Source organism: Chenopodium album, chromosome 19, assembly GCF_948465745.1.
Source record: "Chenopodium album chromosome 19, dcCheAlbu1.1, whole genome shotgun sequence".
In the NCBI taxonomy this organism is placed as follows: domain Eukaryota; kingdom Viridiplantae; phylum Streptophyta; class Magnoliopsida; order Caryophyllales; family Amaranthaceae; genus Chenopodium; species Chenopodium album.
The window spans coordinates 21,215,538-21,229,088 of record NC_137852.1 but is presented as its reverse complement, the minus strand read 5'-3'; the positions used below and the strand labels follow the sequence as shown (position 1 = coordinate 21,229,088).

The 13,551-nt window shown below is 33.0% G+C and overlaps 1 protein-coding gene across 1 annotated transcript; it reads left to right on the top strand.

The window, feature by feature from the left end:
* Positions 1-3,430: 3,430 nt before the first annotated feature.
* On the top strand, positions 3,431-13,074 carry LOC145593537 (protein-tyrosine-phosphatase MKP1-like). The gene is made up of 4 exons (XM_081649790.1): positions 3,431-3,620; positions 3,854-6,485; positions 12,125-12,291; positions 12,812-13,074. The coding sequence occupies exons 2-3, from the start codon at positions 4,011-4,013 to the stop codon at positions 12,179-12,181; spliced, it is 2,532 nt and encodes an 843-aa protein (XP_081505916.1). The 5' UTR covers positions 3,431-3,620; positions 3,854-4,010; the 3' UTR covers positions 12,182-12,291; positions 12,812-13,074.
* Positions 13,075-13,551: the final 477 nt, after the last annotated feature.

The window sequence follows — 13,551 nt, the reverse complement described above, 5'->3', positions numbered from 1 at the left end:
CATGTAAGGGCTTTGATCTTTGAACGATCTTTGTTTAGTTTCCTTCGTTACTTTGGAACAGAAAATCGGAAGTGTAGAATTAAGGATGAAGAGAATCTAAGTAAAAGTTGATACCCTGAATTAGATTTTAACGCATATTCTTAGGTGCACACTCATGCACCTAGAAATAGGTGTAACAACAGCACAATATGAACATTAGCTTTTCAAAAAGTGAACATAGGCATAAAAATGTGTGATTTTTGATTTCTTATGTGGTGACTTTGTGATTAACTTCGATTGATTAAGTTATACTACCTCCGTTAATATTTAGTTGCAACTTTTGGGTATTATTTGAGAGACATAAAATAATTCCAAAGTTGCAATTAAGTGTTAACGGAGGTAGTATATGATTTTCTTAATTCTAATGAATCTGAATTTTATCAATTGAGATTTTAATTTGATGCGATTAAAATCATATGGGCTTTTCTGTGTAAGAAAATTAGGTCCAAACAAAACCAAAGTTACCAAACTAACAAGGAAAAATTGTCAAGAATAATACGACCTTTCATCGGTCTTTCAAAAATAAAACACCTTTTGATTATTCCAAACAAAATAAGTACAATAATTTTTTCCTCACAAAATTATAAGATTTTTTTCAAGACAATATAAATATTGATATTTTAATAAGTATTTATTGTTTAATTAAAATAATTAGTTCAATAAAAATAAGTCAAATAAATCAAAAGCTGAAAGATGAAATTTGTTTCACTACTTAACTTATTCCAAAAAGCACCAAAATATTGATCAAAGTCATGTAGATATATGGGTTGTATAAATTTTACATCAGAAGTTCAATCATGACCCAACCTATATAATAAGTAGGTCTTGTCGGGTTAACCTACATAAATGGGATGAAAACTTTGACCTTAGATCTACCAATAATCTCTTGTGAAGCTTGAGATGTATTTTGGGTCGTGTCAATTTAACTTCACTATAGTGCTATCAGTTCCATTAGGTTTTTTTTATTAATGACCTAAAATAAATTCCTTAGCAGTTAGTATATACCTATTAATCTAATTGTTTCACTCATTTGATGTATATAATTGAATAGCTAGCTACTAATAACTACATATATACAATTGGTTGTTTACTTTTATCTATTACTGAAGATTTTCAACAAATTGGATTATATTTATTTTTAACCCATAATATAAGATCTTGGTGTTTTTCTATGCATCATGTGCATAGAAAAACTAAATGAATATATGATATGTGGTTGTATTGTACAACCAATTTAATGATAATTATTGCCTACATTCATTGTCTTTATTACTCCCTCCATTTCTTAAAAACGTCTCAGTTTGACATTTTGCAATAATTATATAATCTACTTTCACTAATGTTAGTGATTAATCATACTCATGTGAAAATGTATAAGGGCATGTTCTGATTTCCTGAATTGAGCTGAACTAAACTGAACTGATGTGAGCTGAAATAAACTTAAGCTGAAAAGAACAGGTCCTAAATTCGAATATAAACTTAAAACTTGTATTCCTTATACTTATTGATAACTAAAGATATAATGGGTCTTTAATTATAAGTAAGAGGGAACAGTTTGTATATTCCCACCAACTATATCTTGGACTTATATTTCCACCTCATATTTTTAAATGCATCACTTTCCATTTTCGACCTTTTAAATGCATCATATTATTATTTTTTTGCCATCTTTTTTTTTATTTTTTTTTTCATCTTCATATGGTCCCACTTCTACTTTTTTTTGTTTTTATGAAAAATTATTTCTCTCCTCTCACATACATTTTAGTTAACTATTACACAACAAACCCCACGTCACTTAGGCCCCGTTCTTTAGAGCTGCTCTGCTCTGCTCTGCTTCAATCTGCTCTGCTATGCTATGCTCTACTCTGATTCAATCTGCTTTGCTTAAAAATAATACATAATATTGAATTATTATAATAATAATAATAATTAATATTTAATAATAACAATAAATAATTAATATTTAATAATAATAACAAATAATTAATATTTAATAATAATATAAATAATTAATATTTAATAATAATAATAATAAATAATTAATATTTAATAATAATAATAAATAATTAATATTTAATAATAATAGTAAATGATTAATATTTAATAATAATAATAAATAATATTTAATAATAAAAATGTAATTAAAAATTAATATCTAATAATAATCATGATATTTAATAATAATATTATTAATAATAATTAATATTTAACAATTATAATATTAATAATAATATTAGTAAATATAATAATAATAATAACTGATTTTTTATAATAAAAATTAATATTTAAAGATAAAAACTAATATTTAAAGATAATACTAATTATTAATATTAATAATAGTGTAAATAATATTTATTAATTTTTAATAATAATAATAAAAATAATAATTAAATAATATTTAATAATAATAATTATAATTAACATTTAATAATAAAATTTAATGATTATAATAATATTGCGATAATATTAATAGTAGTAGTAGTAGTAGTAGTAGTAGTAGTAGTAGTAGTAGTAGTAGTAGTAATAATAATAATAATAATAATAATAATAATTAATATTTAATAATAATAATAATAATAATAATTAATATTTAATAATAATAGTAATAATAATAATAATACATATTTAATGATAATAATAATAATAGTAATAATAATAATAATAATTATTATTATAAAATCTGCTCTGCTCTGCTCGTTTCTGCTTCAATCTGCTCTGCTCTGCTCGACTCTTCTCTGCTTTAATCTACTCTGCTCTACTCTGCTGAAATCTTCTCTGCTCTGTCTAGAAGCTCAAAAGAACACGGCCTTAGCCAATAATTTAATCCAATTTCTAAACTCTATGATAATCAGAGCGACATACTCTTAAAAAATATTATAAACGAATGCCAAACACACTTTTAAGATACCACCTGTTCCTAAATTATCTTCTCGTTTTTTAAAGGCGTTTCAAATTGTTGTTATACTTCATATTTAGACACTGTAAAAAGACCTAATTATCTTCATTTGTTTTATTATTATTCACTTAACTGTCTAAAATACACTCACATTTTCTATTTGTACCTCATTCATGTGCTTGTACATTATTTATTTTTATTGTACTTTGAATTGAGCTAAACTGAACTAAACTAAGCTGAGCTGAGCTGAATTATTTATGAGAAAATGAAATTTGGAACTGAACTGAAATTAAGCTGAATATAAAACATGCCATAAAACGAAGGGAGCTTTACCTATCCTAAATTCCTAATAGTCTAATAAGACAGAAGGATAATATCCCATAAAAATTTATTATTTCAAAAAGAAAAAACATAGGGACCCATCACAAGACTCAATGAATTGAAAAAAAAAGTGAGTAATACTAGTATGAGTGTTGATTGTTGAACTATGAAGCATCACAAAACTTGCAATTAAATAAGTTTATAATAATACACAGCCTCCCCTCTTTGAAAAAGACTTGTACTCTCTTCACTTTCGCTGTTGTTCTTCTTCTCTCTCTCCTCTTTCTCTCGTGAACCCAACTATACTATCACACACTCTGCACTTTTCTTCCCCTTTTCATGGATGTTTTCGTTCTTTGTCACTGTAAGTTCTTAATCTATTACTTTACTCGAATTCACTCTCTCTTTTTTGATTTTTTGGGGAAACCCTAGAAATGTATTTGCTGCTATGATTTTTTGTATTTTTCTTGGTTTTTGATTCGTAGATTTGCTGTTTTAGTGCTTGATTTTTGTGGGTTTGTTTTGTTTTTTCATTTTTGTTAGATGGGTATTTCAATTTTTGTTTTTTAGTTCACTAAAATAAGTGGGTTTTTGCAGGTTCTCAAAGGTATGTACAACTTGTTTGAGCTGATTTGGGTGTGATATTATAATTTTTCGTTTATTGGCTGTCAGATTTCCAATTAGGCTTAGGAGAAGTATATAGATATTGGGAATTTGTTGAATTTGGGTTAATAAATAGTGGAGAGAAGTGGGCATGGTAGGTAAAGAGGATGAAGCTAGTTCATGGGGTCAGTATCAAGTTTGCAATAATGCCCCCAAAAAATTTTGGAGGTCGGCTTCATGGTCGGCATCTAGAACCGCTGGCCATAACCCTGATATTGATGATAATGATAATGTAGATCCAAATGGGAACTCTGGGAGTAACGGTATACAAGCACGAAGGTTCCCTGCTCCGTTAACTCCTCGTTCCCAACAAAATTGTAAAGCTAGATCGTGTTTGCCCCCACTGCAGCCACTCGCCATTGCTCGAAGGAGCTTGGATGAGTGGCCAAAGGCTGGCTCAGATGATATAGGAGAGTGGCCTGGACCACCCACTCCCAGTGGTAGGGATGTGAATAAAGGTTCGGAAAGGTTGAAGCTTGATATGTCTGCTATTCAGACAAATTCGGAGAGGAACGGGGGTTATGTTAAGAAAGACAAGATTGCATTCTTTGACAAAGAATGTTCTAAGGTGGCAGATCACATTTATCTTGGAGGCGATGCTGTTGCTAAGGATAGGAATATTTTGAAAAAGAATGAGATTACCCATGTGCTCAACTGTGTGGGTTTTGTTTGCCCCGAGTATTTTAAAGCTGACTTTGTTTATAGAACACTGTGGCTTCAGGATAGTCCTTCAGAAGATATTACTAGCATACTCTATGATGTCTTTGATTATTTTGAAGATGTCCGGGAGCAGAAAGGGAAGGTCTTCGTTCATTGTTGTCAAGGTGTATCTCGATCTACTTCGCTAGTGATTGCATATCTTATGTGGAGGGAGGGGCAGAGTTTTGATGATGCATTTCAGTATGTGAAAGAAGCTAGGGGTATTGCTGATCCAAATATGGGGTTTGCTTGCCAACTGCTGCAATGCCAGAAAAGAGTCCATGCTTTTCCTCTCAGTCCAAGTTCATTATTAAGAGTATACAGGATTGCTCCCCATTCTCCATATGACCCTTTACATCTTGTTCCAAAAATGTTAAACGATCTGTCTCCTTCTGCCCTTGATTCCCGAGGTGCCTTTATTGTACAAGTGTCTTCTGCAATTTATGTTTGGCTGGGCAAGAATTGTGAAGTTATAATGGAGAGGGAGGCAAGAGGTGCTGTGACTCAAATTGTGCGGTATGAAAGGGTGCAGGTGCCTGTCCTTGTAATTAAGGAAGGTGAGGAGCCATCCTTTTTTTGGGATATCTTCTCCGATTTTGTGATGGACAAATCTGCTAGTGAAGTAAAGCTCGGAGAGGCTAAAATTCAGCCTGGTGAGAGGAAAGTAGCTTCTTATGATGTGGATTTTGAGATATTTCAAAAGGCAATTAAAGGGGGGTTTGTGCCACCCGTCACATCATCAGAGACTGAATATGAAACACATCTGCCTGCACGAGAGAATAGCTGGAGTGTGTTGAGACGCAAGTTTGCCTCAGGACATATGAAGGAATTTGTCTTAGCTCCAAAACTGGTTCTCAATAAACTTCACTCTGATTCTAAGCTCAATAATTATGGTGAAAGCATTGTTTCCAGTAACTCACATAAGTCTGATGTTACATTGGTGCCCTCGATGTCCTCATCTCCTTCCTCCTTGTCATCACCATCTTTATCATCTTTATCATCATCACCTTATCTATCTCCAGAATCTATCTCCTCTGATTCAAGTAATAACTCAAAGTGTTCCTCTGAGTCTCCTTTAGAGTCACCCTTGTCACTATCACCAGCTATATCAGCATTTTCTAACATGTCTCTTCTCTCTTCTAAAACTTCTACAAATGTATCTAACCATCCAGGCTACATTGAGGTTAACTTTGGTTCAAATCCTTTAAGGTCCACTAACTTACCTTCCAGAAGGTCACCTCTGTCAATTGCAGAGCGTAGGGGTAGCTTAACCAGGTGCCTGACTTTGCCAAATGTAGTTGGTGATGGAAGGATGCAAGAATCTCCCCAAGAGTTTTTTGCCAACAAACAAGATGATATCGTAAATGATAAAACCTGCATATCATTTGAGCTGGATAAGGGAGGAATGATTGCAGCTAGCAAGAATGAATCTTTTGAAAAAGGTCTTGATTCTGATAAAGTAGCAAGCCAGAGTAGCTCACATGTAAGGGAATTTGCTTTAGCAAGTGTTTGTAATAACATTAGAGAAAACTCTACCCCATGTACTTCAGGAGTTGTGGCGGTGGTTTCCACAAAGTGTGATATCAAGCTGCCTTCTGTTTACCGCTTACCAGATCTAGAGAAAGTATCAGTTTCAGGAACATGTGAATTTGATTCTAGTTCAGCGTTTATTGTCATTGCTCCAGAGAGAGTTTCATGCCCCATCAATGATTCAAATATCTATCTTTGGGTTGGCAAGTCTTTCAAATTTGGTCAAATTCAAGCTAATGCACATAGGAAAGTAGGTGGTGTAGATTTAACTGACTTGGAGCAAGCTGGTTCTGATGTTCTTTCTCGCATGGGTCTCCCCGTAACCACCAGCATTAAGGTATGTTTCCCGTGCTCAAACTTTCTGCTCCTGCTATGCAATTTATGGATTCCTAATCAATATAAATATCTAATAGTTGAAAACTTCACAGTGACCTAGAGTAGAGTCTACATGTAAATAGCTGATTCTCTGAAATTTAAGATTTCATGCTTTCTTCAATTGAAATATTTTGTTTGCAGTTAGATTGAAGTTAGAAATAAATAGTTGCTTATTCGTACAGTTGATCTATAATTATTTTTTCTTCTGCTATTAATTTCTGCCATAGAAAAAAAGGATTAGACCAATTCCATGTCTTTACTTTTCTTATTACTATTTTTCTGTTTGAGATGTTAGCAGTGGTGGTTTAGAAACTAACTGGGATGTTAGCACTCTTAGCCGTGATGGACTAGAACCTAACCGGGGATGCAATTTAAAGCTGGCTGATTCTTACATACAATTTAAATTTATTTTGTTGCTTTGTCTCTAAAATATTAGAAGTATACAAATAATAGAGACTTCTATGCCTATAAAAGATTTTAAATTTAGTCCACCTTTTTAATTAATGATGATGCAACTTAACGTTAGTCAACCTTTTAACAAATTGGGATCACCTCCAAGGCTTAAAAGGTACTCCACTGCTGATCCATAGGTCTATGCAGATATACTCATGGGAATGAAAATGTGCAAAGCTCTATTTATCTCTGCTATTTATGAGTGCTTTCTTTCATGTATGGCGTTACCAATTCGTTTGGTAGCATCCACTATTTTGGCCCTGATACTCTTTTTTTTTTTTTTTTTTTTTTTTTTCCTCCATTTGCTGCCCTTGATTACCAATGAATAGCAAGTTCTTTTTCTTATTTATCGCATTTCAATGATTGTAAGAGCTACTAATTTGTTACTGTGAAATTCACTTAGCTATCATATGTTTCTGCCCTTCACTTTCTCACAACTGGGTCATAGGCCTTTCAGCACAGAAAATCCTTTACAAGAAGAGGAAGGAAGGGTGGGAGGGGAGAAGAAACCAATTAAAAAATATGGAATAGAGGGCAGAGGTCAAAACTTATTTAATCCGTGATAATCACACAATTTCTGTTTTAAATCATGCATATAGAGGGTTTATTAATTTTGAGGGTATGCTAAAGAGTTTGATAATTGTACATTTAGTTTATTAAAGGCCAATTCACTACTTACGTTGTTTATTAATATATTTTAAATCACTAAAACCAGTATTTTAGTCGCTACCTATAGTTAGTTATTTTCTTCACGAGTACTAAGATAAGATGTGGGAAGTATATTTTCAATTATAATATGTGAACAAGAAAAAAAAAAAAATTAGAATTGCCATGGTAAAATGGATTAGATTTCTGTATGTGAATTTAAGTCTTCAATGTGCGACATCGGATAAGTGAACTGGTGCTTCTGCGAATTCTTGATCATTACTATGATCAGAAGTGTGTAATACACTGTTAGGTTCTCAAACCCGTGCCCTCAACATATTCTATTTCTTAGTTCTGGGATAGTCAACAGTTGACCATGAAAACATGTTTAGTTTCTCTTGGTTGGGCTGGCTTTTCTGGGGAATTTACTGCTGTATCGTTTTATGTGTTTCACTTGTTATTTCTGTCTTCAAGCTTGCTAATTGTCGTATGACTTGCTAGGCGTTGCTGTGTAATTCCCAAAAAATGCAACTGTTTCCAGGCAATCCATTTAGCATAAAGTTTACAACAAATTATATACTTCCTCTGTTCTTTTTTACTTGACTTATAGCACCTTGGCACATAATTTGAGCAGGAGATTAGAGAAGATAAACACACATTATATAAAATAAAGGAATACCATAAAACCCCAATTTATCCCTCTTATCTCTTCCTCAAATTGCGTCAAGCAAAAAATAATGGAGGATATTTCTCTTAATCATCAGAATGTTATTTGTCTTTAAGTATTTACCATGAGATAGCTTTAGACATGATCACAAATTTTTAGCAGTGCATATATATAACTTAATACTTCCTCCGTCTTTTTTCTAATTATTATTTTTTTTATTTATTTATTTGCACCATTTCCTTTTAAGGAAGTTGCATGTTGATCGCACCATTTATATAACGGTTATACTTTCATAAACTTTTTGTTTGTGTTCACACACCAAATACCTTACCCTTATTTGCATTTGATATGTACCCTTTTTACCTTACTTTCACTCTCTCTCCTTTGTTTGTAGTCACATGGGCATTTTGTTATTTTAAACCTTTCTTTAATTTTGTGCCCAACCCAAATATTGCAATAATATTAATATATATAAAACACGGAGGAAGTATATATTGCCCCCTTTATGCAACTCTTGCTGAGTTATTTCTCATTGTACACCCCAATGTGGGGGGAAATCTCATGATGTAGTGTTGGGTTCCTTTTAGCATGTGTGACAATAAGATTGAATAAAATGAGGTATGATGCAATTTTGTGAATTATTTTCCTTGGGATCATTGAAAAACTCATAGTCCTTGCTAGAGTCGTTCGATTTGGTTATCAACACATTTGATATAGCTTAGACCATATTTTGGGAAAATAGACATGTCAAACTACTTTGTCCTTCCATGCTCCTTTTTTTTTTTTTTTTTTTTTTTTTTTTTTTTTCCGGTTTGGTGGGCGAGTAGTAATAGTATTATAACTGGCTGATGTAGATATTGAATCCAAATTGAAATGTTTTCTGGATGTATTTGAAAATGTTGTTGTCTTCTACATGAGCAAGCAACTAAGCAGTGCTCTAAGCTCTAATTACTTGTTTACAATCTGAAAAAATGTAGAATTGATCTGAACCAAAGACTCAAAGACTAGGAAGGGAAGAAATGAAGAATAGGAAGGGAAGGGTAAAGAAATGGAAAGAAGAGTAAGGAAAGAAACTACAAAGTGTATCATTCAATGTTTGGTTTGATATTAGTAAAGGAGGGGAAAGTTGTGGAATCTATTGTTTGGTGTGAGATTAGTAAAGGAAAGAAAAGGGACAACTAATTTTAAGCTTGATATATTTAAATTTCTTTCTTTCCTCCCAAATTCCTCCAATTTATGGGAGGAAAGGAAAGGAAAGATTTGTGAAGGGAGCACTCCTTCCATTTCCCTTCACTTTCTATCTAATCCCATCTATTATCTATAGTAATATATAAAGTGAAAGGGGGTTTTGGGTGATAAATTTCACTTTCCCAAAATACCCCTTTCATCTTTTATAAATTTCAAGAAAAAGTTACCATAATTTATAAAATATAACTACCATTTAAAAAAAAAAAAAAGAAAAAAAAGAAAAAACTACCACCCTTTATTTTATTTTTTTTATTTATTTATTTTGAGGGAAATCATATTTTGCATAAACATTCTAATGTATTCATATCCTACCTTTTAACCTCTCTGATTTCATCAATTTATAAACCCCAATTTTTTTATTAGAATAAGGTATATAATATTTCGGGGGGGGGGGGGGGGGGCAAACGAGCCATGCATATAAATTTCTTATCGCAATTTGCGTGTGTCTCACAGCTTGTATTATTAAAACTCAAGGGATTAACATGTTGACGACATGTATCATACTTTGTCATCATAAAATTTATGACATAACGCCACATAGATGATGACATGACAAACACATTAATATTTGGATTAGATTTGAACTATTATATCCATTGAAATTCCCAACTTTTATTACCACTATTCCATAATTAATATCACTTTTATACCTAATTAACATTCATATATGAATTGTAACTTTTCATTAAGGATTTTAAAGGTTTTTAAACATTATATACAATTCCCTACTTTATTGTAAAACAAAAAAAAAATACTGCATCTCTCTTTCTATCTCCAACTAACTTTACCATTTTTATTTTATTTAAACTTATAGTATTGGTTCTAAAATAGTGTTTAAACTCAAGGTAATTTTTCATTTTGTATTTAAACATAACCCGGGGCATCGCCCGGCCCCAAACTAGTTTTATTTTTAGATACAAACAAAGAAATCCATATTTGTCCTTTCTTTTCTTTTCCTCTTGGTTCCTCCCAACCAATGTATAAAAAGGCTCAAGGTGCACCAAGGCGTTTTGGTGTACCTTGCGCCTAAGGCGCGCCTCATTGAAGTGAGGCCCATAAAAAGCGCATGACCTCTAAGGCCTTGCGCCTCAGCGCCTTTTTCAAACACTGCTCCCAACCAAAAAGGGCCTTAGGCAACCAGTTTTTTATATTAAAATTTATATCAATTATAACTTATAAGCCGTTCATGTCAAGTGATGTGACAAAGTTTGACATGAGCCACAACTAGGGGTGTTCATAAATCGGTCCGGACCGTAAAAATGGACCAGACCGGACCGAACTCGGACCGGACCACACCAGACCGAATTAAGCGGTCAGGTCTTCGGGTCTTGAAATTCATTTTTCCGGTCTCCGGTCTTCGGTTTGGTCCGGTCCAAAACCAGAATGATTTTGGACCGGAATGATTTTTTTATAAAAAGTTTGTGTGAAACCTTAAATAATGTTTAAAAATATCCTTAATAAGCTTAAAATAGTTTAACTTTATAAGTTTTTTTGCACTAAACATACAAAAAAAGACGCAAAAATGACGTTACAATATAGTTTTTCCAATTTTTTTTTTTGTGTTTTCCTTGACTTTATTTAAAATTTAGTATTCTTTTTTAAAAAAATTCTGAAATCAGTCCATAACGGTCTGGTCCGGGTTTTGGACCAATTCTTTCGGTCCAGTCCGGGTTCGGTCCTAACTTAATCGGTCCGGTCTTCGGTTCTTAAAATTCTAATTTTCGGTCTTCGATCTTAACCGGGTCGGTCTGGTCCGGTCCAGTCTTGAACCGATGAGTAGCCCTAGCCACAACGATAGAGAATAGTACTAGGATGTGTGACCTCGTGGGAAGTCCTTATGTTGGCTCATGTAGCCGACCCCACTTATGGGATTAAAGCGTTCTAGCGGAAGAAGAAGATAACTTATAACTTCTTACATGAATTCGTACATTGAATTTTTTATTTATTTATTTTATTTATTTATTTATTTTTTTGAATCCATGTGAATGTTCAAGCATGATTGCTGTGGGTTTCACATGTGTTTCTCATGTTTGCTTTAACTATAACTTGACTTTCTTGAGCCATGTTTTTCTGTTGAGGGAGTTGCCTTTTGCATCTGTCTTGGCAACCCTAGAACCACTTACTTTGCGAGGTGATGATGTTGCTTTATTAGTGCCACTTTATTTTTCCAGGCTGCTCCTTTTGAAAGTGAATACAGAAAAAGTCAAGTTATAGTTAATAAGTTGAAGCTGATAAAACGAGAATGCATCTCTAACACAAAGGCCCGAATAAGAAACCCCTGCAAGAGCTCACCAATGGAGATGGTCTTACGCTGTTACTTGTCATTCTTCCACTTCTAATTAGTTTGCACAAACATACAAAGATTATAAGTTTAAAATGAATTAAGGGGAAATAGTTCATTATGAATAAATTATATATTGTAAAATTGCCAGGCACCCAAATGAATCAAAGAGGAAAGTGTAAATATGACAGGGTAGGATAATTGATTTTTTTTTTTTAAATTTTTTTTTTTTACTTGTGTGATATTGAATTTAATTATTTTTGTAGCATTACTAGTCTTAATAATGTATGAAGTTGACGTGTTTCAGATTATCAGAGAAGGAGAAGAACCAGCTGGATTCCTTGAAAGTTTGAGTACATTGTAGCAGACTAGCAGTACACTAACTAGGGAAGATTCTTCTCGTTTGTTGTATGGAGTAACTTCGTTAAACAGATTAAATCGAAGAAGGATCTATTGCCTCACAAAGCTTTTGAGGTAATGAAAATTCAACCTGTCTATTTTATTTTTTAAATCCTCAAATTTTTTACTCGAACATTACTTTTGATGGTTGTGAATGAGACTTTTGTGTGAGATAGGGGTCTATTATTTTGCTGCGTTGGTCTTTAATTAGTTTTGAAATTTTTAGTTATGTGTGACACATAACAACTATGCTTCTCCTTGTGCAATTTATTTGTTAGTTGTTAGATGGCTCTGAATCAAAGAAATGTAGAAAATGAATGAATACCACCATTTAGAAAAGTACCAGTACTGTCTTTTGGGGGTGCACTTTGTGAGTCCCTCCTTAAGCCAAGTGTGGATGAACCAAACTTGGCCAAGAAAGGATTTTTTTGTTGGTGTTCTATACACTCTTGAAATGAAAGATCATGCTTATTGTTGGTCCGGCATACAGACGTGGTTGTTAACTTTGATGGTTTGTGCTCTGTGCTGTGTTTTAACTTGCTACCATTATTTGGATGCACTTCTTCTGACTGCATTGGTTTCCTTTGAATCACAGCCTGCAGTGGCCAGTGTGGGTGCATGTACAGACTACAGTCATTTGACGACATTCAAAACTGCCATTAAGAATTTCTTCAGATACTGATGTAATAGAAGCGCCTTGTATATTCAGAATTACTCAGTAAGGTGCTAAATGCAAGAGTTATTTATGCCAAAACTTTCCCAGCATTTTTTGTCATTGCATTACTTTTTGGTCTTTGATTATGTCTGGCACACATCAGCTAGTTTATAAAATGGCGATTGGGTGTTAATAGTGTAAAAGTTTATGTCAGATAATATAAACTCCTTAATCAGAGTGATTTTCATTGATCAATATTTATAGGGTTAATGAGAAACCTAATCATATTAGGTAACTAAATGATATGTACAGATATCAAAGATAATCTTATACAATATATATCCTAAACCTAAGATGAAAATATTCTATGGATATTCTCTATCACACCCCCGCAGTCAGAGCGAGAGAAAATCGGATGCTAAGCCTGGATATGAATCACGCATCGAACGGTAAGGATAGTATGATAACCCATGATCAAAAGAGAAGTAGTAGACATGTGCCGGTGATGACGACGAGAAGCAACAACCACAACCTACGTAGAGTAGAGATAAGCACTGCTAGGCCGGAGGAGAAGGAGAAGAGCCGCACACAGACCTGGGCTAAGTTGCAGATCCAAAGAAAAAGAAGCTAAGGGATCAAACCATCAACGGGAAGAAGACACTACACTACTACATGAAATC

Excerpts from the sequence above, each read along its gene's own strand:
- LOC145593537 (XM_081649790.1), top strand. The coding sequence starts at position 4,011 with ATGGTAGGTAAAGAGGATGAAGCTAGTTCATGGGGTCAGTATCAAGTT. Across the intron at positions 6,486-12,124 it reads CCGTAACCACCAGCATTAAG|ATTATCAGAGAAGGAGAAGA; the intron begins GTATGTTTCCCG and ends GACGTGTTTCAG.